The 24,206-nt window shown below is 42.2% G+C and overlaps 1 protein-coding gene across 16 annotated transcripts in view; it reads right to left on the bottom strand.

The window, feature by feature from the left end:
* The window catches only part of LOC125769025 (MOB kinase activator-like 2), a 102,969-nt gene that overhangs the window by 5,877 nt on the left and 72,886 nt on the right, over positions 1 to 24,206 (bottom strand). For 14 of the 16 annotated variants that reach the window (XM_049437422.1, XM_049437417.1, XM_049437416.1 and 11 more), the window contains 3 exons: positions 4,696 to 4,856; positions 2,759 to 2,855; positions 6 to 293 (listed from right to left, as the gene is read on the bottom strand). In XM_049437422.1, the coding sequence (XP_049293379.1) occupies positions 6 to 293; positions 2,759 to 2,855; positions 4,696 to 4,856 (546 nt within the window). Of the gene's footprint in view, positions 1 to 5; positions 294 to 2,758; positions 2,856 to 4,695; positions 4,857 to 8,042; positions 16,475 to 24,206 lie in introns of those variants that run through there. The other 2 variants (XM_049437415.1, XM_049437414.1) reach the window with 2 other exon arrangements.

The raw sequence follows: 24,206 nt of genomic DNA, 5'->3' as shown, positions 1-24,206 counted from the left end.
CTTACCTATGGAACGCGGTCAGATGCGCGAAGGTGAGGTTAAGATGCGCGTGCAGCCCGAGCAGGGCAACCTCGCGGAAATGGGCCGCGTACAGGTGCGCAATCACATGAAACAGCAATCGTACGATTTTTCTAGCGATGCTCTCGAACGAACTAGGGAACTCATTGGCATATTTGGTGGGAAAGATCGACTCGTCGCTGACCGTCTTCTGTGTAAACGTCATCACATAGTCGATGTACTGTGGGGCCGCCACCCGCGTCTTCTTGCCCTTTTCGTCGAACCAGAGGTACATCCTTTAGAATAAAAAATAGAAGAAAATATACTTATTAATTTGAATGCTGTTATATTGACAGCAGTTGATAAGATTTCAAGTGTCAAAGATGACAGCTGTCATCGATCGGTGTGACATGGTAAACGTCTAACTAGTGTTGGGTCAAGTAGCTCTTTTGCAAGAGCGGAGTGCACCGCTCTCGCCCTCTAAAGTGTGCGGTGCGCTTGAGGTAGCTCCACACGGAGCGCTGCACACAGGAGCGATTGTGCGATGCGCTCCCAGGAGCGAAGCTTCGCACCACAAGGAGCGTTGCACGCAGGAGCGATTCCTGCGATACAGCTACCTCTTTTTCCCGTGGGCTGTGCGGGAGCGCGCACAATAAGATGAGCGGAGCGATTGAAATACCTCTTTCGCTCTCGACCCACTAGCTATAGCCTTAGAAAATTTTCAAATGATTTTAATTTATTTATTAATTTTTTGTTTTTTATTCTTTTTTTTATTTAAAGCACTATTTGAGTGAAAAGAAACTCATTTCAATCGATTCGCATTAAAATAAAACAATTTTTAAAATTTTGCTAAATTTCCCAGAAAAATGGCAAGGGGTAAGCCTTATGAAATTTTCGAGTTGAGTTTTTTTTGTTATTTTTTACTCTTTTCTTCCTTTAAAGCATTATTTGAGTGAAAAGAAACTTATTTCAATCGATTCGCATTAAAATAAATCAATTTAAATTTTTTTGCTAAATTTCCCAAAAAAAACGTAAGGCTATATAGCCTTAGGAAATTTTCAAATGGGAGCGCATCGCATAATCGCTCCTGTGTGTAGCGCTCCGTACGGAGCTACCTCTTTTTCCGGTGGGCTGTGCGGTAGCGCGCACAATAAGATGAGCGGAGAGATTGAGGTACCTCTTTCGCTCTTGATCCAACACTACGTCTAACGTCCTTTTTGACACTCAAATTCACTTTTAGCTAATACACGATCTACTTTTAAACCGATCGATGGCGATGAATCATTATGGAAAATTCAAAAAAGAAAAGCCAAAAAATAGCATCTTGCGTTTTAAAGATGAAAAACTTCGAAAAAGAACAAGAGTTACATTCTCAGCACAAAAGAACCTAAAGTATGATGAGGTAATAAGCGTACACTATTGGTATTGAACACTGGAATGTGCTCCGTCATGGAGATCGTTCTCGAATCTAGCAAGTACCTTGCGCACGATCATCTTCCTCTTTCACAACACACACACACAAAAGCACAGCGCGCACATCACCTTCATGGGAGGTCGGAATTTTTCGGATGGGGAAAACAAATGAGAAGAGTTCTCGTCCCGGGTCGGACGATCAAAGAACAAACGCTTGACGAAGGTAAGTTCCTGTTTGCTTTATCATGCGCGATGTATCGTGTGGCGGGTCAAAAACTGTCTTGTGGAACAATGTGCCATAAATGCTAGAAAACCTTTGATCAGGCAAAGGGTGCGGTTTAAAAGGGGTCAAACTCTTTCTTATTTCAAATGCCGATACTTTGTGCATACGAAATTATGATAAGCACGTGAGAAGACATAAAACTGCCCTAGCAATAAAACTGAAGAGACATATTCCGACCCGTTGTTTCCCTCTTGCGTGTGCACGATACTCGATCAAACATTTCGATGAGCTTTCTTCTTCTGAATAATGCTATAGATTAGGTTGCTTTAAACTTCGTCATACTGCTGGAATTTAATTTATTTTCATTATAGTCGTCAAATAATTTATCGCAAAAACGTTTTCCGACGTGCGTTTTATGTCACTGTTTATTTGTTAACTTCGATCGTCACTGTTTTTTTTGACAGCGATGCACGAAGAAAGTTAAACGTACGAGAATCGTGATTTATTGTTTCAGAACACATCCTGTTCCGGAGCGCGTATGCACGCTGTACAAATAAATCTACAATCGAGGTCTTTCCGTAGGAAAACATCACACTACTGGCTGGATCGATTTAGTACACCCGGATCGAAACCCTATTTACAGGCGACACACTATTATTGATCATCGTGATTGGATCGACCTGAATTGATGGACGAGACAACATTTACCACCAGTAGAAGTTCTAACAGGAGGCGCAAAGAGGTCGTTGATTTTAGGTTCGATCGTGCTGTGCCTTTTTAATGAGGCTATGTAAAGACCCGGAATCTGTCAGACGGAATCAAAACGTGACCGAATGGGACGCCATTCTACGCACTGTCGAAGAAAGTTGCTCAAGGCTTTTCACCTCATGCTAACCATTACAAACTCACACGAAAAAGAAGCGCGTGTGTCTTGTCATACAGCCAGTTCAGGGAAGTTAGTGTTCCGCGCGTAGGGAAGAAAAAAACCATTAACAGTGCGTGCAACGATCGTTACGACTTTATTGCGCTTGAGATATGTAAAGTAGATGTGAACGAAAAAAAAACCGTTTGCTTATGTCTGCTTGCACTGAGGTTTGATCCACGCTCTTTCTCTCCCACACTCACCTAGTTCCTGGGCCGGTCATATCTGGACAGCCGGATGTAGTGCAGAATTCACTGATGGTACCGTACACGAGGTTGACGTGCTCGAACAGCGCAAGTGCTAAAACAAGAAAGAACAAAACAGGAAATGGAAATGGATTTCGATTAGTATCCAGGTTGCTTTTAAAAAACAATTAAAATAGAATGTAGTTTCACAAAGCAGATCCCTTGTGTGGGGGTAATAAAATGTGATAAAAAAGTCTGATTCTACTCTATCATAGTTGAGTGTTCATTTTCAACACAATTTGCATAGCAAAAATGCAAAAAAAAACGATAACCGAAACGATGACCTTCGCCATCATTTATCATATAAGAAACGAGTTCGAAATGAAATGGACATGAGCGACAAAAACAACTTCAACCAACCTAAGACAGATCAAGTCTCAAAATGGACCCGTTGGTCCATTGGTGGTGGTTTGATAATGTTTTTATTGGTGCGTTTTTTTTTTGTATGTTTTTCTGCATATTTTCTGGTTTTCTGTTTTTGTGGGATAAAAAGTTTGGATTGACATCGAAACTCTATCGACTACGGGCTTTTGGGTAATGTTTTTTTGTTTGTTTCTCAAGCTGTCTAAATTGGAGAACGATATCCTTCACCAGCGATGGAGCCAGACATTGTCTAACCACCAGACAGCACCATCGCAGACACTTGACATTTGGAATCAGCTGTCTTGGTAGATGAATCTACAGTTTTGCGACCAAGTGGCAAAGTTTGCACACACAAAAATGGGGATACTTTTTGTTCACTCGTCTGGTCAAACATGTTGAACACAATGAACAGTAAGACTGCGGAGATAGAGAGTAAGGGACGGATCAAGCAAGCACGCAAAAAAAACACCCACTTGTGATGGATGACAATCGAGCCCCCGGAGACAGTGTGAACCACACCAGAAGATTATAAGCTATTATTCCAGCTGTTACAGACTTATCGCGAATTCTTTATCGGTTGCTTTCGTTTGGTGATTAGATTGGCATAAAATAAGTCTTCTAAAGGAGAAGATGGGCTCATAATTTTAAGTACGATTCGTTACTCCTGCTGCTACGATCCCCGTGCCATTTCTAGATGATTCTATTATGTGAATTCCATCAAGCGAAAATGGGCAAGAAATGAGGGCAACACAGATACCAAAAATCCCATTTTTGACAGTATCTATCGTCCGACTAGACGTATGAGATGATGAGTTACACATCCAATGATGAATCACATTATCTCGGACGGTTCTTCGTCACACTTTTCGAAGCACAGCGTCACAAAGCGAGATAGAAATACGAAAAAAAACCCCGGGTTCTAATCGAAAAGTGCAAAAGGGAAACGATGACACTACTGTCAACTTTGAGCATCATTGTCCAATCATGTACGACGAAGTTTGGACGAAGAAGAGATGGTGAGGTTTAAAAAAAAACGCGGGATTTTTTTTCGACCAGTGTCATCCAAATCATCCCTGTGGGCAATACATGGTGGGCGACACCATGTCTGGTGATTGTTAAAACCGATCCTGACGTGGGTAGTATATGATGAATGGTGATCCCCTATCGTTAGACATGTTTTTTTAATAGTTCTAGTTAGGCAATATCCGTATCGTAATATTTAACGACAATGGCGCGTTTTTGAATAAGCTGAAGGGGTTAAATAGGTTGAAGGCTTCGGATTTTCAACTACTAAAAAGGTGTTGGATGTCATCGGTTATGGACGATGTTTTGATGGGCGAATACGAATTTAGATAGACTGTGTAAAGTTGTGTAGACATAACACGCAAAACGTGTTTCTGCATATTAAATACTGTGATGCCATTTTGCAACCAAATTCTGAAAAATGTCAGTCTTCTGAAGTGGCACATCGAAATGCAAATATTTTTAATGATTTGACTCCTCTGTTCGATAACTGCACTATTGTTACTTACTGTGCGATGCAAGCCATTCGTTGTAGTCGAGACCGGCAGGTAGATCCACTAATAACCGCAGGTCCGCATCGGGTAGCTTCCGCTCTAATAAACCTTCCTCGAGGTAAAGCTTTGTGTCGCCCTGATTCGAATCTCCGTCTCGTTCCTTGCGTCGGGCTTTTCTGTAATGCAAAACGAAGAAAACACACATAAACAAAAGTTGAAACGCGTGCTAGTAGGATTATTATTAGTTATTATTAGTAACGGTGACATCTGTCAATGTTGACAGCGATTGTTTTGATTTAAAATGTCACAGTGAAAGAGAGAGAGAGAGAAAGATGTACAACAACATCCATCAACTCACTTCAAACTGCAGTATCGTAAATTAATCAATTTACAAAGTAAATGAAAAAAATCCAAACGATCAGTCCATTTATCCGTTGCAACAGAGGATGTTCTCCCATTAAGATGGACATTAATTCAAAAACAAAACTACATTGCTTAATTATGAAGTTCTTGGATGCGGGAGACTACGCAACACACGTGTGCTCACGATCTCGTTCGCGGATGTTTGAGAAATTGAAAGTAACGCTAGGGAAGTGAATATGATTTCGATAGCATTTCGTTTCGAAACGCCTTTTTCTTCTAAATGAACAAGCGAAGATTTTCGGAGGGTTTAGCTAATGAATCGCAAAGGGTGGGCGATGGTTACGTCTAAGCGATCGTAAATTAGCGTCTTCGCGATGATCTTCGGATCGGTTAGCACTGTTAAGGCGTTCTCTACTGCGGAAGCGAATGGAAGTTAATGAACTGTAAATGTTCCACTTTTTTTTTTTTATTACTGCCCCTTATCTTTGCCGTTCGCCATAAAGAAATCTCGAAAACTGCCGCTTTTTCTCCCTTCCCGAAAATACGCCATACGTCAAGTAAAGTTCTTTGATCTAAGATTTGACTTTTCTTTACGTTTTTTTTCTCTTTACGTGTTGGCGAGAACCAGATGTTTTCCGACCCAACAGATATTTGGGTCATCACAGGCAACCAACCGAATCGAAGGGTGTTGCGGGGCTTTCGGGAAGAAAGAAAAGGAGCACAGGTTGGGGGGTTGGGATTTTAATTCACACCACATTTTAACTTCCGATTCGTTTTGCGCACTATGAAAATAATCATAAACGGTGCAGGGTTTTGATTTAGCCACATGTTTTGCGATTTTATCGTTTCTCAACAAAAAGAAAGGTCAACACGAGAGACGACAAAGGAGTTTGCCGGGAACGGGAAACATTATCACGAGACTCTTCCCGGTTTGATAAACAACGAGAATCATTTAGGTTTGTGTGTACGGTCAAATTTACTGATAAAGTTTCAATTGAGAACACTACCCCCCCAGGAAAGGGGGTGGGCTAGAAATCACGCGGACACTTAAAGATAGGAGATATGAAAAAAAAAGTTATGGGGGCAACGCCAGGCACTTCAATGATAGATGTCCTCAAATACAATTCTTGATCCATCACGTGTCAAACGAGCATGATGATGTAGAGATCAATGTATGTTTTCACTCAAAAACTCAATTTGTCTCTTCTACCCTAAAAACTAAGGGACACTTCTCTACATCACCATAATGGACGGCCATTTAACTTATTTTCCTTGCAATTAGTTACACCAACGTACAGTGTAACACGTTGACCGGAAATATGCGATATGAAAAAAAAAACAGTATCAACCGTACTTTGCTGCAATGTGTGATGATCATCAAACATGGATATCACTCATAAAATACGAACAACACCTCTTATTTCGTCTCATATCTGATATGGTGTACTATCAATCTATCTCCCCACTCACTCAGCATACCAAAGGGAGGAAGTACACCAAAAGTGTTTGCGTGGGTGGCCACAATACCTCGCTCCTCAATCTCGCTATCTCTCTTGCTTTAATCACATCATTCATCAACGCGTGTTATAGTGTTAGGAGGGCCGGTTGGCATAACACACCATCGTACAAACACGCCAAATTATAACGGGCACGTAATAATGGCTGCTGCTACACCGCGCGCATATGTGCCGTTGCTTTATCGCCGACGTATCACGGGGGGTTCCGCGCAGGTTCCGTAGTCTTGCGTATTTACTCACGCGTATCATCACGATTATGAGGAACGGAGGAAATGAAAGCACTAAAGAAACGGGCGGCCTCCTCCAGAGGTCAATTGAGTCTAAATGAGTCCGGTGGTGACGTTTTTTTTTGCTACACACCGCTGATGATCGTACGATCATGGCAAGTCACCCGACATACGCGCGTAAACAACGCTAGAGTACGGCGCGCGAAAATTGTGACGCAGCTTCTTGCCCAAGGTCCTCCCCGACTCCCTGGAACTCGATTCGTGTTGTTCCATCCTTTACCCACTTGGTTGATGATTGTTTTGATGATGTTGATGAGCTGTGGTTGATTGCGGTGGTGAAAAATAGCAACTCTTCCCAATTGATTGAGGAAGTGCGTCGTGGGCATGTCCATTTCATTCCCGCCCGAATGAAGGATGCGCGTACGGTTTGCGAATAATGGTCTGGTGTTACATTTGTAAACAACAACCGTGGGGGTGTGTGGATTGTTTGCGTAGTTAAACCGCTGAGTACACGTGAGCACATTTGCCACAAGTCGTTAGCTTCTTGAGAAGGATGTAGTGAACTGCTGGGAAACGGCTCCAATACGTTAGCAATAAGTTGTGGAAGAACTTTGAAAAGGGTAAATCTTATTACTCTAGGAGTTCCTAGTTGGATACCCCTAGTTCAAGGTTTACGATTTGTGGCAAAGAGCTTCCTTTTCCATTGACCTACGTTACTTTAAATGTCAAAACTACATCTTACGGCAGCTCAACTGTTGCTAACCGTTTTAATATTCCGCATTCACTCGACCGGCTCTCTATTTTATGACCAGTTTCTTAGCATATGGTTCATTATTACCCCGGGGGAGACACCACAAACGACTTTGGGTAACTAAATAAACAAACACGATGACCAGGACATGGAAATTATGGCTCAGAGTTGGCATCAAACATTCTGCTTTCCATCTGCCACAATCTGCTGCATGTTCTTTTTTTTTACTGAGAAAGATATTCGAAAGGTAACGTGTCTTTCTACCATTGCATATTTGTCCCATGGTCCACAATTAAGGTATCCTCATTTCTATAGCACCGTGTATTCAATTGGGTAATTTTTAATGAAACGAACATTTCAAAATTTGGAACTGCACCAAAAAGGGAACGTTCTAGTTCCCTGATCAGTTGATCAATTATACAGAGGCAACAGAGAAAGAAAAAAACAGCAGAGTAAACGATCACAAACTCTGTCTGAATGAAATGTCGCCCAAGACAGACTTACGTCGGACAGAAGAAGATGTTGAGAGATTCCTGAGCATAGCGCACGAGCGATCCGAGTGCGTCAGTCAGCTTTGCCGGTACGATCCCCACCTGCCACATAGGCTTCCGCAGGTACAGTATACACTCGATCAGGCCCAGCTTGGAAGGTGATGAACGCTCATACACACTTTTCATTGGCACTTTGGTTGAGTTTTACCGCACGGCAGGAACGGTATCAGTTCCTTCCGGGGGCGTTTACTATTTTTTTTGTTTTCTTAAACCGTTCTTTGGGACTAGAACTGTAGACGAAGTGTTGGAATTGCACTACGATGAGTTACAGCATTTAGACAGGAGACCGTTTAACGATTGTATCACAACGCCACGCAATGTATCACAGAAGTCACACCTGACTGATGGAGTTGACGATGGATCCAATACCCAATACTTCCTTCCCGAAAACTTTTGCGTTACACTATTTGTTTCTCGCTTCTCACACTACACAGGGCACGGGGTACGATATTATCGTTGAATGTACTTGCGTCGTCTGGACGACTTGAATGCTGATGACATCCGATGACGTAGCGTGTACTCGCAGCGGAAGAAATGGAACGGGCGCTGGTTCCTCATCGGATGGATCATATTTGTATTACTGCCGGAACAAACAGAAACCGTGCACAAACATTGTCGCCCGTGCACATTAATATCGGGCTGGTTCCACTTTTCACACCACATACACAGATTCTGCTTCCCGGTAAATTTGAGGTCTCACCGGACAAACTGAGCACACCAGAATATATTAAAAACATACACCAAAAATACGAAAAAACTATTTTAAAATCTTTTTTCTTCCCCCAAAAAAAAAGGTGTTCTGTTGGGGGACAATCTGCTCGCCACTTCCTTCGCTCACGGTATCAAATCGTCAACTGATAAGGTTGGTTGAGCGCAAGACCCCATCGCAGCTGTGTTTGCGATGTCGCGAATGTTGCCCTGTCACGTTGCGATAAGCATCGAACACTTCGCGGTGTATCCCGCAACACGACGGCAAGCGGCAACAGGCATCAGCATATGACGCACTGTTGGGTGTTGCGCCCAAAACACAGTGGGGGACGACCACAACCTAAAGGCGGTTGTTGTTTTGGCGGGCACGCTAGTGTTGTTGTAAGTGTTTGAAACGTTCCGGGATTCGTTCGAACTTCGAAGCCGAAGAGCTTCACCGATCAGGTGACTATCACACACTATCAACCGTTTCAGCCCGGTAGACTAAAGAAGAGTTAAAATCGCAAATAAAAAAAAATCCCCTAGGCTGCAAAACTGCTTATCTTTTCGGGATCGTATGAAAGGGGAACGTTATTTTTTTCTTCCATCAGATTGCACCACACAAATCGATACGAAATAGATTACAGAGACAGAGAGGTTGGAAGGGGAGGAGAGCGACACTTTATCAGGGATAAAGTGGAAGGCATTATATTGGCGCGATCCACCAAAAAAAGCCGATGACATTTTCTGCGACGTCGTAAAACCACTACCACACCTCCTTTATTTCGCTTCTTTCGCGACTTATTTGTTTGCTTAAGCCGTGAGATAAGCCACTACACCACATGTGTGTGATTCACATTGCAAACAGAAAAGGGTGCGTTACGTTTAGTGGAGCTGGGCACAAACAGTGGGCAACAATGTCGTCTGTTCAGTAGAATTAAATAAACAAATAGAGGGTTTTTGGGCAACAAACTTAAGCCACTATCTCTAATCGCCACTACCAATATAGCAAACTGTAAAATTAGGTATTGTTTGCATAAAATGTTGAGCAACATCTTACTCAATTATTTGATCAGTAAATGTAATGTAACCAGTAGGATATTTATTATGTTGTGTACATACAAATTCCAAGAACCTCATGCAGCTGTTGGTCAGCTATTACATTTCCAGAGCGAAAAAATAGCAAATCTTCATTTCATTATTCCCGGTGCACGTGCACCACATGGGGACATCAGACATTGAGGCTAACGATCCGTTCCCACGCCATCTTTCGCACCATGCGAAAGGATGCCCGCTGGACGGTAGCCAACTGGTCGACCTTGTGCAAATCTAGGATCCAGCGAGAGTTAGCCCTCAGTATAATGTACGGCACAGTGTGGTTGGCGAATATTTCACTAAATTCCCACGTGCCCAGTTTCACAAGGCATATGAAAGGAGACTTCAATAATTCATATCCTTCGTCAGCTTCAGCCGCAGCGGGTTATTGGTAGGAAGGAAGAAATAAGCGGGAATATCCGATAGTGGTTTCGTCCCGCAATCGAAAACAAGCACAAGGTCAGGTCGAGTTCTAAGCGGGATAGTGGAGTTTTCAACTGTTATTGCTCTTACTCTGGTCCACTATTATCTAACAACGATGTACGAACGGGAAAAGGGATTGTTTTCCTCTAGTTCTAATGTCTAACTCCTCAGTAATCGGCCAACAGCTAGCCGAAGTCATAAATCAGTGTTAGTTATTGTAACGTCATGTACGAAATATGAGTTGCTTGAAAATCGGTTTCAGCTTCCGCACTAACCCCGTGAGCTAAGGTATCAAAGTTGTAAAGACTTATCTTTGGGAACCTTATCGCAATACGCAAAAACACGGAAGGTACCACCTATCCGTGCAAGTTATCGTGACTGTCAAATATTGCTTTATTGGTAAAATATTGCTTGGTTGTAAAATAATCCGTCAATGATTTTACTACAAATTTGCGCTCCATTACGTGAAGAATCGAAATTATGGTCAATGAAGCGGCAAATTTCGTTTCTCCAAATAGATTAGCACGGCTCATTAGCTCCACAGCAGACAGCAACCGGCAGTGTGTCCAGTTTTCTCCGGTGACATTACGCTGCTATCTCAATCGGGTCTCGGAAGCAGTGACACAAACATGTGCAGCTGACAGCACCAATCAACAGGATCAATTATCCTTCATCCGTTCCGGCACGTGTACACTTTCGGGGAGTTTTCGGCGGTGCCGATGGGTGGCACAAGGAGCACACAGACTACAGAGCCGAACAGGACAGACAACGCTGAACGGTGAAGAACGTTCTCGAGACGGTATAGTTTGATGGAGCTTTAAGCAAAAACCCCCAACAAAGCTCTTGGGCTTTGGTGCCTCAAACCCAACACCATTAGAGTAGCTAGTCTTGTCACGAAAAGTTCCAATTGTGGCTATTTTTCCACCATTTTTCCATGTTCTCTTTATAGTTCCTATTGTGTGTATGTGTGCTTGCTGTTGCTTCTTTTTCTGCCACTGCAGATAAACAAGAACTTCGCACACACATACAAAACTGTTTCCCTCAAAGTATGGTATGGCGCTGTGATCGTGCTTGTGCTTTGGAAAAACCTTTTTCAAACAGGGTAAGATAACAAAAAAAAATAACGAAAAAGTCAAGAAGAAATGCCAAAGCAAAACGAAACTAATGTTTTATGCTCGTGGAAAATCGTTTCCAAACGTAACGAAACGATAGCGTCCCCACACCCAACTTCTCTTTTGTGTGTGTCGGGGGTGAGGACGAATGGAAAGCCCCCCCAAAAAAAAAACACACTAATGACCTTGGATTCTTGGATAGCTTTATCGTTTTTAGTTTCCGCTTCTTTTTGTTGCTTTGCCCTCCTATTGCGCATTTGTTCTTCGTTTTCCAATGCTCCAATGAAAAAAAAAATGCCTACCGGCGAGAAAAGCGTGTATAGCACTTTTTTTTATTCTCTCTCTCTCTCTCCCCCTTCCCCCACCTCTACTTGAGGCCTGGGAAAACATCATGCGGCAAAATTGGAACGCGGGCACAGACAGAGTACAATTTGTGACTTGGTTTCCTCAAAAACACAACACAACAATAGCACCGCGTGGTACACAAACACACATAAAGGCCGCAAAGGTGGGGGGTGGTAACTATCGGTTGGAAAATTTGCAACCCAACACCCAAAAAACCATATGGACGGTGAAGGCCAGCTGTTCGATGGAGAAACGTGTCCGAACGAGTTGTGTAGAGTTCGAGCTTGTAACATTCTTTATGTTCCAACAAACTAATATTAAAATATTTAATTCGCAACTCAATTAGGCTATTCAACCCATGTTACGGAGTTTTTATGTGGCTCATTTTAAACTTTTCCAAATAATAAGTCACCGGCTCTGATAGAAATTCTAACTACATTAGAATTAATGACAGCAAATAAATAGAGAAAATGGTTGTTTTGCTAATTTATTTTTCCCAAGCACATTAGCAGTCGTCTGCAACTAACTGACACCGAATGATTGTCCGAATAAGGAAGAGTTTCGAACATCATTCGACCACATCACACATCGTCAAACAAAAAAAAACCCAAATAAAACACGCATAATTCCATCTCAAACGGGGTCCACTACACCGTTACAACCTCGGCCGAGCAGTGAAAAATACTAAACAGAAGCAAACGACTGATCATACACTTCCGTTCCGGTGGGGTGCAGTAATAAAAAAGAAATTTTTATTCCCCATTCACAAAAGGTTGAAGAACCTTCAGAATCGAAATAAAAAAAAGGAAGTACCCATCTGCCACCATTGGTGAACGCAGGACGAGTGATACTACAAAGAAGAAGCTGAGAGAAAAAAAAACACTTCCCAATTTCAACCACGTAGAGTTGAGGTTCCGAGCCGCTCATCTTCTCTTGTTCTTTGGCGGAAAGGCAAGAAGACAGCAGAAAGAATTTTTGGCCCAAAGTGTGGACCAAACAAGATGAACATTTACGATGGTGAAATGGTGCTATATCAGTTGGCGGAAAAAGATTATAGTCCTCTTAAGCAAAAAAAAACGCTCCTCCTCCACCGCCTAATTGGACGTGATTTAAGTCCATTTTTCTCTTCCACAGTTTTCCACGTCACAAAAATATTAATCGCCCGTACAGCAAAAGGAGCAGAAGAATACGAGAGACAGCTTCTTTGTGACTCTTCTCGTTCTGGGCTATGAGCTGGTGCAGCTATGAATGTGTAAAAAAAGAATATACGAATTTTACGTTACGAAAACAACGGAAAGGTTGGAGAAAAGGTAGATTATGTTTTTTCGCCCCATCGTCCCCCAAAAAACAGACTCAGTACTACACCTTGCATAAAGAAAAATGGCCCCAAAAAGGTCACCCTCGTGGATGGGAGAGATAAGTTCGTCTCATACCATCGAATACAAAACAAACGGATAATGTCTTTATTATTATTCGTACCGGTGTTTCGATTATTGGAATATGGAAGGAAGCAATACAATGAGATGGAAAATTTATTTGACAACAACAAAAAATGCACAACAATAAAAACCGAATATGCGCCGCTTATGCGATCGTTTGGTTCGGAGGGAAGATGATACCGTTCCGGTGATAAATTAAACTAACTGGATAATGATGAGATTTCGCCCCCTTAATTTTCCCATATGGTTTTCAAATGTGCTCCTTTGTATCATGATCAGTTATAGGAGCAAATCAGTAACAATGGTTAGCAACATATACCGAATAGCCTCGATGATTTTTCTTTCATGAGAAAAGGGGGGCTTTTTTCTCCTCCGAAAGGTAAGCATTATACACAAGGTGTAGAGTAGTACCCAGAATTGTTCTTTTGTGTGACCACAAACCATTCCGCTAGTGCGTGTGGCTGACAAACAAAAAAAGGTGAACGCAACCGCAAGTTTCGTCACTTGCCTCACAATTACTTGCATGAGTCACTGGAGCAGAGGGAGAGAGAAAAGCAGCTAAATTTATTTTTGCACGCAAAAAGTGTTCGACCGAAGGTCAATGTTTTAATTACATGCCAATGTGCAATGAAACATTCTCGCCAATATGTCACGAATGTTCTAAGAACGTTTGCAAGAGTTTCATTCCCAGCTTGAACAAGCCAGATGACATCAATCGCTTAATAAATCTTCCATTTCAATGTCAGTAACCTTTTCTTGATGACATCTTCAAAAAAACACTCATGTTTAAGGTCACTCGAAAAGGGTGCAAATAGCAAAAAAAAACATCCATCCAACCCACCGACGGAATGGGTTTAGCGAAACTACTTTCTCTAGTGGAGGGAGTTTCAGTTTAATATTCACTGAGCACAATCATGAGTCATGCAGTTTGGTGTTCGCTCCTCTCTAATACATTACAGTGTGGGGATCTAAAGGGGAATCCATCGTCCAAGTTTACGATTGGTGCGTTTCGGGTGACAGGCCTTCTGATTGTGTTTTCCCCAATCCCTCCCCAATATACGTCTGGATGACTCAGACGAAGTGACGAATCGTCTGACCCGAACTCAAATCTAACCACACTTAAACACTTACAAGATTCACTTATCCGCTCCAGTGAAGCTCAAAGCAAATAGGTGAAGTTCAAGTGACGAAAGGGGGAGGGGTAAAATCTTAAGGACTCCTCCATTACTTTGTCTTCGGTAAAGGAAGATTTCATCTTGCTTCATAAAAAAACGATTCCTCAACAATGAGACACTTGTACCACCCTACAGAGTAAGTGTCCAAACGGTTTCTGCTCTTCAGCCTTACTTTCACGTGCGTGCGCTATTTTTTTTTTTGTGTGGGTTCGCGCATTTAGTCAGCTTTCACGCGTGTACTCACTAGACACACACAAACACCGCTACCAACAGCCGGGTTGGCTTACTTTCGCCGTTTTTAACTTCACATTTATCGTTTATGTTGGTGTGCTGGTGAGTGATTGTTGCGCAAAAAAAAAACACACATACGCATTACTGCCAAAATCCGGGTTCCAAATAGATCCGGTGCAATATATGTGCCGTTGTAAAAATGACTCATCCATCCATTAAAAAGGGTGTTGCGTGTTATGTTGGAGGTGTAGATATTCTTCTGGAGACTTATCAGGGGAAGCATAATCGTATGGGTGTCACAAAAAGAAAAGCAGCAAATCGTTAGTTTCATTTTAATTTCTCTCTTGTAAATTCACTTTTCGTAATGGTTTCATTTTAATTCACTTTCCGAAACTTCGTACCAAAACGTAACGTAAAACCGTAACGCAAACACTCACTTTTCACACCTGTTTTCACGCAAGCTCTTGTGTGCTTTTGAGCCACGGACAAACAACCAACTTTCTCAATGATTTATCAATAAAGAGTTTTTCACTTTTTTCTTCAATTTTCCGGCTCAAATTCAATACATAAAAAAAACTAAAATACCGTTACAAAGAGCCTCGTACCAAAAAAAAACGCCACAAACACACACACAACCGTAACACTGTTTTCTACGCGGTTTTAATATACTTTCTCAAAGGCCCGAAAAATCTAATAATTCGTTCGGTTTACCACCGCAATGCAGCAAGGGCAACATTTTAGAATCAACAGCCACGGCACACATACACGTGGGGACCACAACAAAAATGTGACACAAAATTAAGGGTTATAGTTCCGCGGTTTTTTTTTTGTCTGTTTTATTTAGCACCCCGGGGGACGCCGTTCGCTTCCGGTAACTTTTGTAGCGATATGTTCAAACGCGATATGATAAATCAGCTGAGTACCAAAGCGGACGCCTTTCTTGTGCCGTGGCGGGGGCAAACAACTGACGTACCAGTAACCGCATCCAGCGGGCACACACAAAACCCGTGTCCGCGAATTGTGCTAGTACACACCCGGGAAGTATTCATTCCGTAACTGGGAGAGCGAAAGAGCGAGTCGGAACAAGCCTCACTCAACAAACTGCAGGGTGGCTCAATTATACGCAAGCGAACGTGTACCGTATGCGACGACGAAAGGGTGGTTTTGTTTTGTTTTGCGGCACACAACAACAAAAAAAGGGGGGTGAGCACTCATCCGGCTCGCGTGTTCATTCACTTGTTTCTCACCGGTTGTGAGTTGCGAGCAAAAGAGTTCGCACAACACGGACGAAAGAAAAAGGGCGAAAAAGAGAGTAAACATGGCGAGCTTTTTGTATTTCTTGAGCAAACTCTAAAAAGCTCTTGCTTTAAAGAAGGGGGGAGGGTGATTTTTGTGCTCCCTTTTTTTCTCACATTTGCTCAGCGTGAAACACAATGCAGAGAATATATTATATTGCGGGAGAATGTTTTGATTGTTTTGATTTTTTTTTCGTTTCGTATAATTTACACTAACTCATAGTAAAATTTCGGAACAAATTAATAGAGGATAAAAAAAAGATGAAAAATAAAAAGAAACATCGATGGAGACGCCTGGTGCGTGGAAGATTTTTGTGGGATTTTCGGCGAAAATTGCAACTGACTAGGTGCCTTTGCTTATTAAAAATAAATGTATTGTTAAATTTTTTAGAATACATATAGCAACTGGCACAATATACAGAGAAAAGATAAAATTTTAAAACTGTCGCTTGGAACCGAAGTCTCTAGCACATCGATTATTTGACAGAAGAACTTTTTTAAAGGTCAGCTTCATTTTTGTATGATTATTTCAAAATACATAAATATCCCAATTTCTCCAACAACATTGTAAGCCATAATTTGCTTATGATATAATGAAATATATAAAAAAGTTTTACTTATTTTAATTCATCCAATAAACTTGTTATTCCAAACTAAACGTTGCAAGTAGCAAGTAGCGGTCGTGACAAACATCCTTCACATTACGTCAGCAATCCAGTATGAATCGATAACTTACCTAAAAGTAGAAACAAATAGAATACATAAATTAATACTTTGTGTTGTTTAAGCACCGTTACGGAAACAAAGTTGAATAAATTAAACTTAAAGTAAACGTTAATAATGCTTCATGATAGGAGCGATCAACAACACTCCACGGCGACATAAAAATGCTGGTCGTACATTAGAAAACGGCTAACGGAATCGAATATCGATAGACACGTACAAAACATATTTCCTAATTTGTAAAGTAACGCCCGACTGCTGTCGCCAAACACTTGTATACATTTACACACAGACGTACATATTGGGCAGTGGCTGAAATTAAACCGACAAAGTCGTACACGAACTTGCGCCGGGAGCAGTGACTACCCATCGTGAAACAAAACCACACAACCACACTAAAGTAACATTGTTGTTTGGCAGAAGGGTGATGGTGGCGGAGATGTTCGTTAACTTCGCTCGATTGGAAGTAATGTGCCGCAGTGACACTTCTTCGGCACTCTTACTGCCGCACTTTATTTGTGGAATAAACTTTTCCTAGGAAAAAAAGAACATTGTAACACAAGCACTGTCAAGGGCAGAAACGAAACGAATCGTAACAAAAAAACGATTAGTCAAACGCAAAAATGGTTGCTTTCAGCTAAGACGCTTTCTTTGATGGGGATCCATTTTAATGGGCGGCATGCGGATGACCTGAAGTAAGAACGTGCTTTTCGGTGACAGTTTTTGTCTGCGATTCTTCCATGCCCACACACACACAAAGCAATGCGCAATGTGCATTGCAAAGTTTCCAGCTTATTCTATCTGAAGGTTTTCCAGTGTGTATCTTATCGTTTGTGAATTAAAGAAAAGATGGATCACTTTCACCTTACAAGTAAGGTGAAATAAGAGGAAACTGTGATTGTTGTAAGGGCTGAATGCAAAAGGTTAAAGAGAGGACGGAGAGATACTTATTCCGAAATGTCAACCTAGTGCAACGTTTTTGCTGAGTCTGACAACAGCAAGCATCCTCTCGTAAATGTCAAACTGTCAACTGTGTCAAACTTGACTGATCTGTCAAATGATTTGACGTTCCACTTATTAAATTTGACAGTTTTGTAGAGTTCCATTATGTTACCAAAAAAAAAACTTGTGTTATAACCATTCTGTACAATGTAGCAAGATTAATTAACTAACATCCATATATCACAAAAGTTTGGTCGAAGTACATTTATCACACACTCATTATTTTGTGTCTCAACCACAAAGTCATCGGTTATTCATTTCGATGAGAACCATTCAGGCGGCACGGTTACTGCCGGCGACAGCCAGTAATTGTACTTCGATGTTACGGTTGCGCTCGATTTGCATAATGCCGACATGAACCATGACCGACGACGCTGGTTCGTGCAGGCGGGCATTACCGTCCGTTTCGTCGTCTAGTGGCGCTTCTCTATTTCCTAATGTTCTTTGAATTTAACGTTTCGTGACGATGATGGTGAAGGGAGAGAGAGAGAAAAAAAAGAACCACCTACATGAGGATTGATGGAATTTGTGTTACCCCGCGCACTGGTGGCGGTTAAACGGGAAGTAAGGCGGCAATTAAACTTTCAAATCGGACCAATCTAAATAAAACTTGCCGGAGAGTTCTGTTTGCCGCACGGGCACAGTGGGAGTGGTGGGCACGATGACCACTGCCGCTTTCTGAAGCACGAGAAACGAAACTAAGACTTGTGACTAGTAGTTCCACGGGTTTATTCTACATAGCAGCGGGGACCTACACGGTGATGTATGCACCATTCTAACGTAAATAGTTACCGTACAAACACCTGATCGAGGTCGGAGGCAAATTGGGGCTGTGTTTACATGTGATTAGATTTTTGGAACCACTAGGTCGATGTCGGGTTGGAAAGTTATACCATGCATTGGGTAAGAGTTTTACCACCGCAATGCATGAAACAAGCAAGTAAGAATTGTTCCTGCGTGGAATACGAGAATGGTAGGTACACGTTGACCACTACCGGAAAGTGGGTTTCTGGGGCGAATAATCGAATGGACGATAGGTGTACAATTAGGTGCAAATACTAGAATAAATAACACATTGATTACTTACAGAAAGGTTTCAATGGTGGAATGAGTAGTTCACTTCTTAACTTTAATGGTCTTTAGTTTTGTACCGTATGCGTCACTTCTAGTCAGTGAAATCCAACAATGATGTACATCATGACGAAAGATAGAGAAAAAACACAACTTCCACAGAAACTGATGCCAAAAGTTACACTCAAACTTCTACCCACTTTCTTTCTGGTCTGAAGACTGAACAAGCAAAGAAAGTCAAAGAACCACAAAAAATAGTACAAACAGCTCTTGAAAAACTACGTCAGGTTTTTGGGGAGAACGAAAGAGTCAGAGACACCGGACGGCGAACTCCACCACGGGTAGGTACGAGATCGAGGTTATGCAAACGTACCGTCAGAAACTGTGGAGTTTGATGGCTGGTGGTTCGTTTAAAGCAGTTTTGTTGTTTCACAGACTTTGAGGTAAGCGGCACAGATGAGAGGTTAGTGTGGAATTGATGTTTTCCGAGCGATGACGTGCCATCTCTAGAGCAGCGTGTGCTCTGGTGCGCTGTTGCATCACCCTTGAAAGATATCGGATGGCCACACGAATGGCGTCTTTTCGCCGACTGTTGAGTCTTAATAAAACATACACACCATCGCTATTTTGGAGGATGATGAATTGTTTTCCTATGGGCAGAGGAGTACCAGAAGCTATTAAGTACATTGTGAATTTTCTCCACTTCCAAGGCCGGACAGAGGATATTCGGGTGGAGGAAGAAATAACAGTGCGTTTGGGAAGTTTTTTTTTTTTGCAGGATACCTAACACCACCATCAAGACGACACACCAAGGTAGTATGTGGACAGTTTGGAAGACAAACAATTGCTGGTGCTTGTCGAGTCACAGAACATTGCACAAAGTAGTAGTCAGGATGGAAGCAAACCAACATTGAATGATGTCAGCACGAACTGGATATTGGGAACGCTTTTCCTTTCGCATTAGCTCACAGACAGGTGAGGCGTCACCTCAAAGACTCAATCAAACAAAAGCAGCTTAAGTCCACACGCTGTTTTCCCTTTTGCATCTTTCCCCGATTGCTATACCAGGCACCGAGTGTGTCACGACCGAAAAAGAGAACTTCAATGTCGTCCCAATTGACTTCTGGTCAGTTTGCTTGGAGACAAACAACACCACTTGGTGAGATCAATTCAACGAAATGCAAATGAAGCAACCGTGGTGACCGATGAGCAACACTACTGGAGAAGTGTACAGAAACACTAATGTTGAGACACCACTAAAGAGTAGCTGCGCTTGTTTTTAAATGTAAAGTAAACTGAACTCTATTTCCACCGAGCTGACGAAGCGGCTTACGAATGTTTGATCTTGAAAAATTGTCACACCACACGATCATTGGCCAAGGTGACGATGGCGATGGTGTGATGCAAATGTGTTTAGATACGTGTAAGACAGACACTAGGTGCGGTGAGTAATTAGCGCGTGTAATTTTTGTACAGTAGTATTACTATTTCCGCCATGACAGTGCTTTGTCATCATCTTTGCAAACATACAATGAGAAAAGAAGGTAAAACAGTTCCAAAGTGATCACGTTCAGGTAATTAAAACTTATTGGAAAACTAAAAGTCGTAAAAAGTATATCAAAAGTGGCAAATGATATCACCACCAGGTTACTACCGACATGATGCATGCAGCGCATAGATGGGGTTGGGTCCTCGGTTACACCATGTCACGCAACGATGCCCGCCCTGCAGGCAATAAAATCACAACTGAAGCCTTTCGGTATGCGCGCTACACATGATTGCCCTGCATCACCATTCAACAGACAATAATGTCTCCCCGATATGCTGGTATGTTGAAACGATTGCTGGTTTATGGGAAGGGATGACGAAAAATGCGACATTTATGAGTTACTGCAATGAGAACGAAACAATATTGGCGAAAGTGCTTTGCGGCTGTAACATGAAACGCAGCACAACGTCCTACACAACACATCGTGTTGTGGTTGAGAAATTCACCCAACAGAATGAACTTTTGTGCCCATATAATGCTCTTGAAGGATGGTTGCTCAACTTATTCTTGCGATTGAAATGATTTCCCATTCCAAAACGCACAATCCAGATGCATCGATATCCATCTAGACTTCTAGGGGAATTTTTTGTTGTTTCGTTCACAAGAGGAAATCGATTGATGTGCACACTACACTCCCTCGCTGTACTACGCGGCTGGTCGATGCCTATAAAAAACGCTCCAAAAAAACGCAGATCGAAAGGAAAAAAAGACCGGCATTAAGGGATAGATGATGTTGTAAAATCTCGATCCAACAATCAATAAACAACCGCATCACGGGGTATGTGCAATACGAGCAATGAATCCCTTTCGGGAAGGCGAAAAAAAATATAAACACACACGGACGACCGAATTTACGTCCAAGCACTGGCAGAAGCTATTATTTTGGTCGTTCCCTCCAGATGTCGTCCACAGACGCGAATAGGCGGCTGTGTTGCATTTTTTTTGGGGGGCAAGTTCGACCAGATGGCACTGGAAGCTAGGAAATTGGATCACTGTACCATCCACATACGTTTGTGTTTTGGTCTGCTAGAAAAGAAACTCCCTTTTCGTTATTGACATTTCACAGGGTAATGTTGTGATGGGATTATTTTTTCTGCCTTGAAGGCGCCTATGAAAGTTTGAAAAGTAACAAACAAAACTGAAAGAGATACACTAATAACACCCTTTTTCGAAACGTTCCCAGTTGGTCTGATGCGTCCGCACATCTCTCCTCTTCGTGACATCAAAAGACATGACGCGAGTCTGAGTGTTCCGGAAGAAAGGGAAGGTATACACAGTGTTGTCGTTTTTTGGGGAACGTCCGGAGTTTCGGTACCGGAAGTCTCGGTAGAGAGAGAGTTTGTCGACAGAAAAGCAGGACGGTTTATAGCATCCGTTTGCCGTGATTGGGAGATTTTAATGGAGTTCAATTGCCAGATGTACCAAAACGACGAGTGTGGGGTTGAATTGAATCGCGATCTTTGATTTTCCAATGTCAATATGAAACATTTTTTTGCAGAAATTCTTGGAATAACTATATATTAAAACTTCTGGACATAAACAATTGGTTTTAATAATTGAAATATAGTCTATAGAATCTTCTTGGTTATTCGATATCACGAGGGCATTGGGATATTCACGAGTTAGTTCCATTGTAGCGATGTGTCTATCATAATCTGACAGTAGTACAACAGATAAATCACATTGTTCATTGGCGAGCTATTGCTAATAGGCAACTACCTCTACCATCATGCAGCAGGCAGGGCATCGTAATACAGCAAATAAATAGATCTTTTTCACTGTTCAAATTACCCATTGTCAATGGAACTCGTCTCATACACTTTCTACCCTGTTCCTACACTCTCCGATACGGCCTATTGCCATCACGATGCACGATGACGATAATCGCAAAACCACCACCCAATCACCCCACAGGCGCATTCGTTTGTCGGTAAAGAACACTCAAATTGCTACTGTTGCGGTGATCGCGGGCGACTTGCACAACGATCGGCGTGTAGTATATATGCACATATGCACATTGCTCGATTATGCAACACGGTTTGCCCGTTCGGAACAGTCGAATAAAGCGGCACCGATCTCACCTACTACTGTTCAGACCTACAGACCCACCGCTAACAGATGCTTCGGACATCATCACGACAATCCGACCTATTCATCATCGCACCACGCGCTTGCCGGTTGAAGGTTTGTCCACCGTAGATGCATTTAGTACCCACGGGTGGGAGCGAGAGACCGAAACATTGTGGTTGAGATTTGCATAGATCGTGCCATCCATGTGCAACACATATTCCGCTTAAAATGAGGGGTGTCAATTGGTGGGTAGTAAATGGAATTATTAGTACGTAAAATGCTGACCTAAAGTGCTGCGTTAGTGAGGAAGGCTTTCGACTGGAACACCTCTCTCGGTCTATCATTATACTACCCCCCCCCATTATCACGCCTCACCATTGTGCCGTGAGGCCATCGAGAGAAGCAACAGAGCAGGGGGATAGGAAGAAAAAATCCTTATAACGATTTGAATAAAGCGAAAGCGAAAAGCTGTGGTTTACCCATTGCCGAGACAACTAACGTGTGCTGTTGCTCTCGAGACGCGCTCTTATCGAAGATTGTTACGAAGTAACGGCGCCATCCGTCTAGCTGCTGTTTTTCCTTCCTTTCTTCACTTCCTGCCTGCGTGTGTAGATGTGTTACATTTTCGCTAGGTTAACACGTTTCATTTCGTTGCCTCTTTGTGCTTTGTCCTTCTTCAATCACCATTTTCCTCTCCACCCCATCGAAGATCCCGCTCGCCAGATGGCGTACGGTGATAAGCATCGTATGAGCGATTAAGTAACCGAGAGCGAGTGGTAAGTAATGATCGCCCGGACATACTCCGGTGTACAACTCCACCTACAAGCGCAAACGCGTGAAGAAGTTTTTGGCTCCGTAACTCCGTTAGACGGAATCCCTCTCATCCGGTGGATGGGTTGAATTTTTTTCGGAGAAATGCTTCTTCTCGTTGTAGAGTAGCTTTTTACAAACCCCTCTTTTTTCTAGCTACCAATGTCTCAGACAAGACGCTATCTTCAACTGACGGGGGAACTAGAACCATAATTATGGCGGTCGCCAGCCGTACGATCTACGATTGGGACAGTAAGTGCACAGGCAGCTGACGCGACGTAAACGCATACAGCACACATAATGAACACGTCTCTAAATGCTTGTAAAGAAAACTCAACACAAACTTATTAACAGCATCACTGTCCCTTTGTGCCTGATCTGATGTGATTTGCATCGGCCCATGCACAGAAAGATCGGTAGCTATCGGAAACGGTATATATCTGGGCGCCATCTATTTAGCACGCATGGAAGCGGAACTATTTTGATGGCTTTTGATGTGATTTTCTGTTTTCACTGCCGGAACGGCCATGCATCTCCTGCGGAGTTGTCAATTGATGCCGAATAGCGATAACGATCGTTTCTCTCGCCTGGCGCCCGTCAATTACGAATGATGATTGAAAGATGTTATTTATTAGCATGCGTTAAGTTATTTGCCACAGGCAAGATATATCGAAAACGGTGAAAGAAATCGAACATTATAATATTGTTTGAGTTTTAGTACAAATAGTGGCACATTATTATTTGACAAAATTTTGGAACATTTGTAAGGTTCTAATGCAACTGTCAGATCAATTATAGTAGGAATGGTTTAGGGTTTTTTTTTGGAAACATTTTTACTATAGGTAGTACCCGATATTAGGATTTTGACATTTGAAAGCTTAGTGATTTTATAGCACAACATTTGGGCAATTATTTCAAATTTATGGAAAAGATGGGATTCGCGAACTTTAGGCGATTAACGCGGTTTGCTATAATAATGTTTCCCGGGGACTGTATATACATTGTATATACACGAGGACTGTATTAATGGAAAAATTAGTGACACACTATAATCAAGCAACAATATAAAATATTTTCAGTTCTCCTACCG

Source organism: Anopheles funestus, chromosome 3RL (assembly GCF_943734845.2).
Source record: "Anopheles funestus chromosome 3RL, idAnoFuneDA-416_04, whole genome shotgun sequence".
NCBI lineage: Eukaryota > Metazoa > Arthropoda > Insecta > Diptera > Culicidae > Anopheles > Anopheles funestus.
This window is presented reverse-complemented; position numbering and strand designations above follow the sequence as displayed.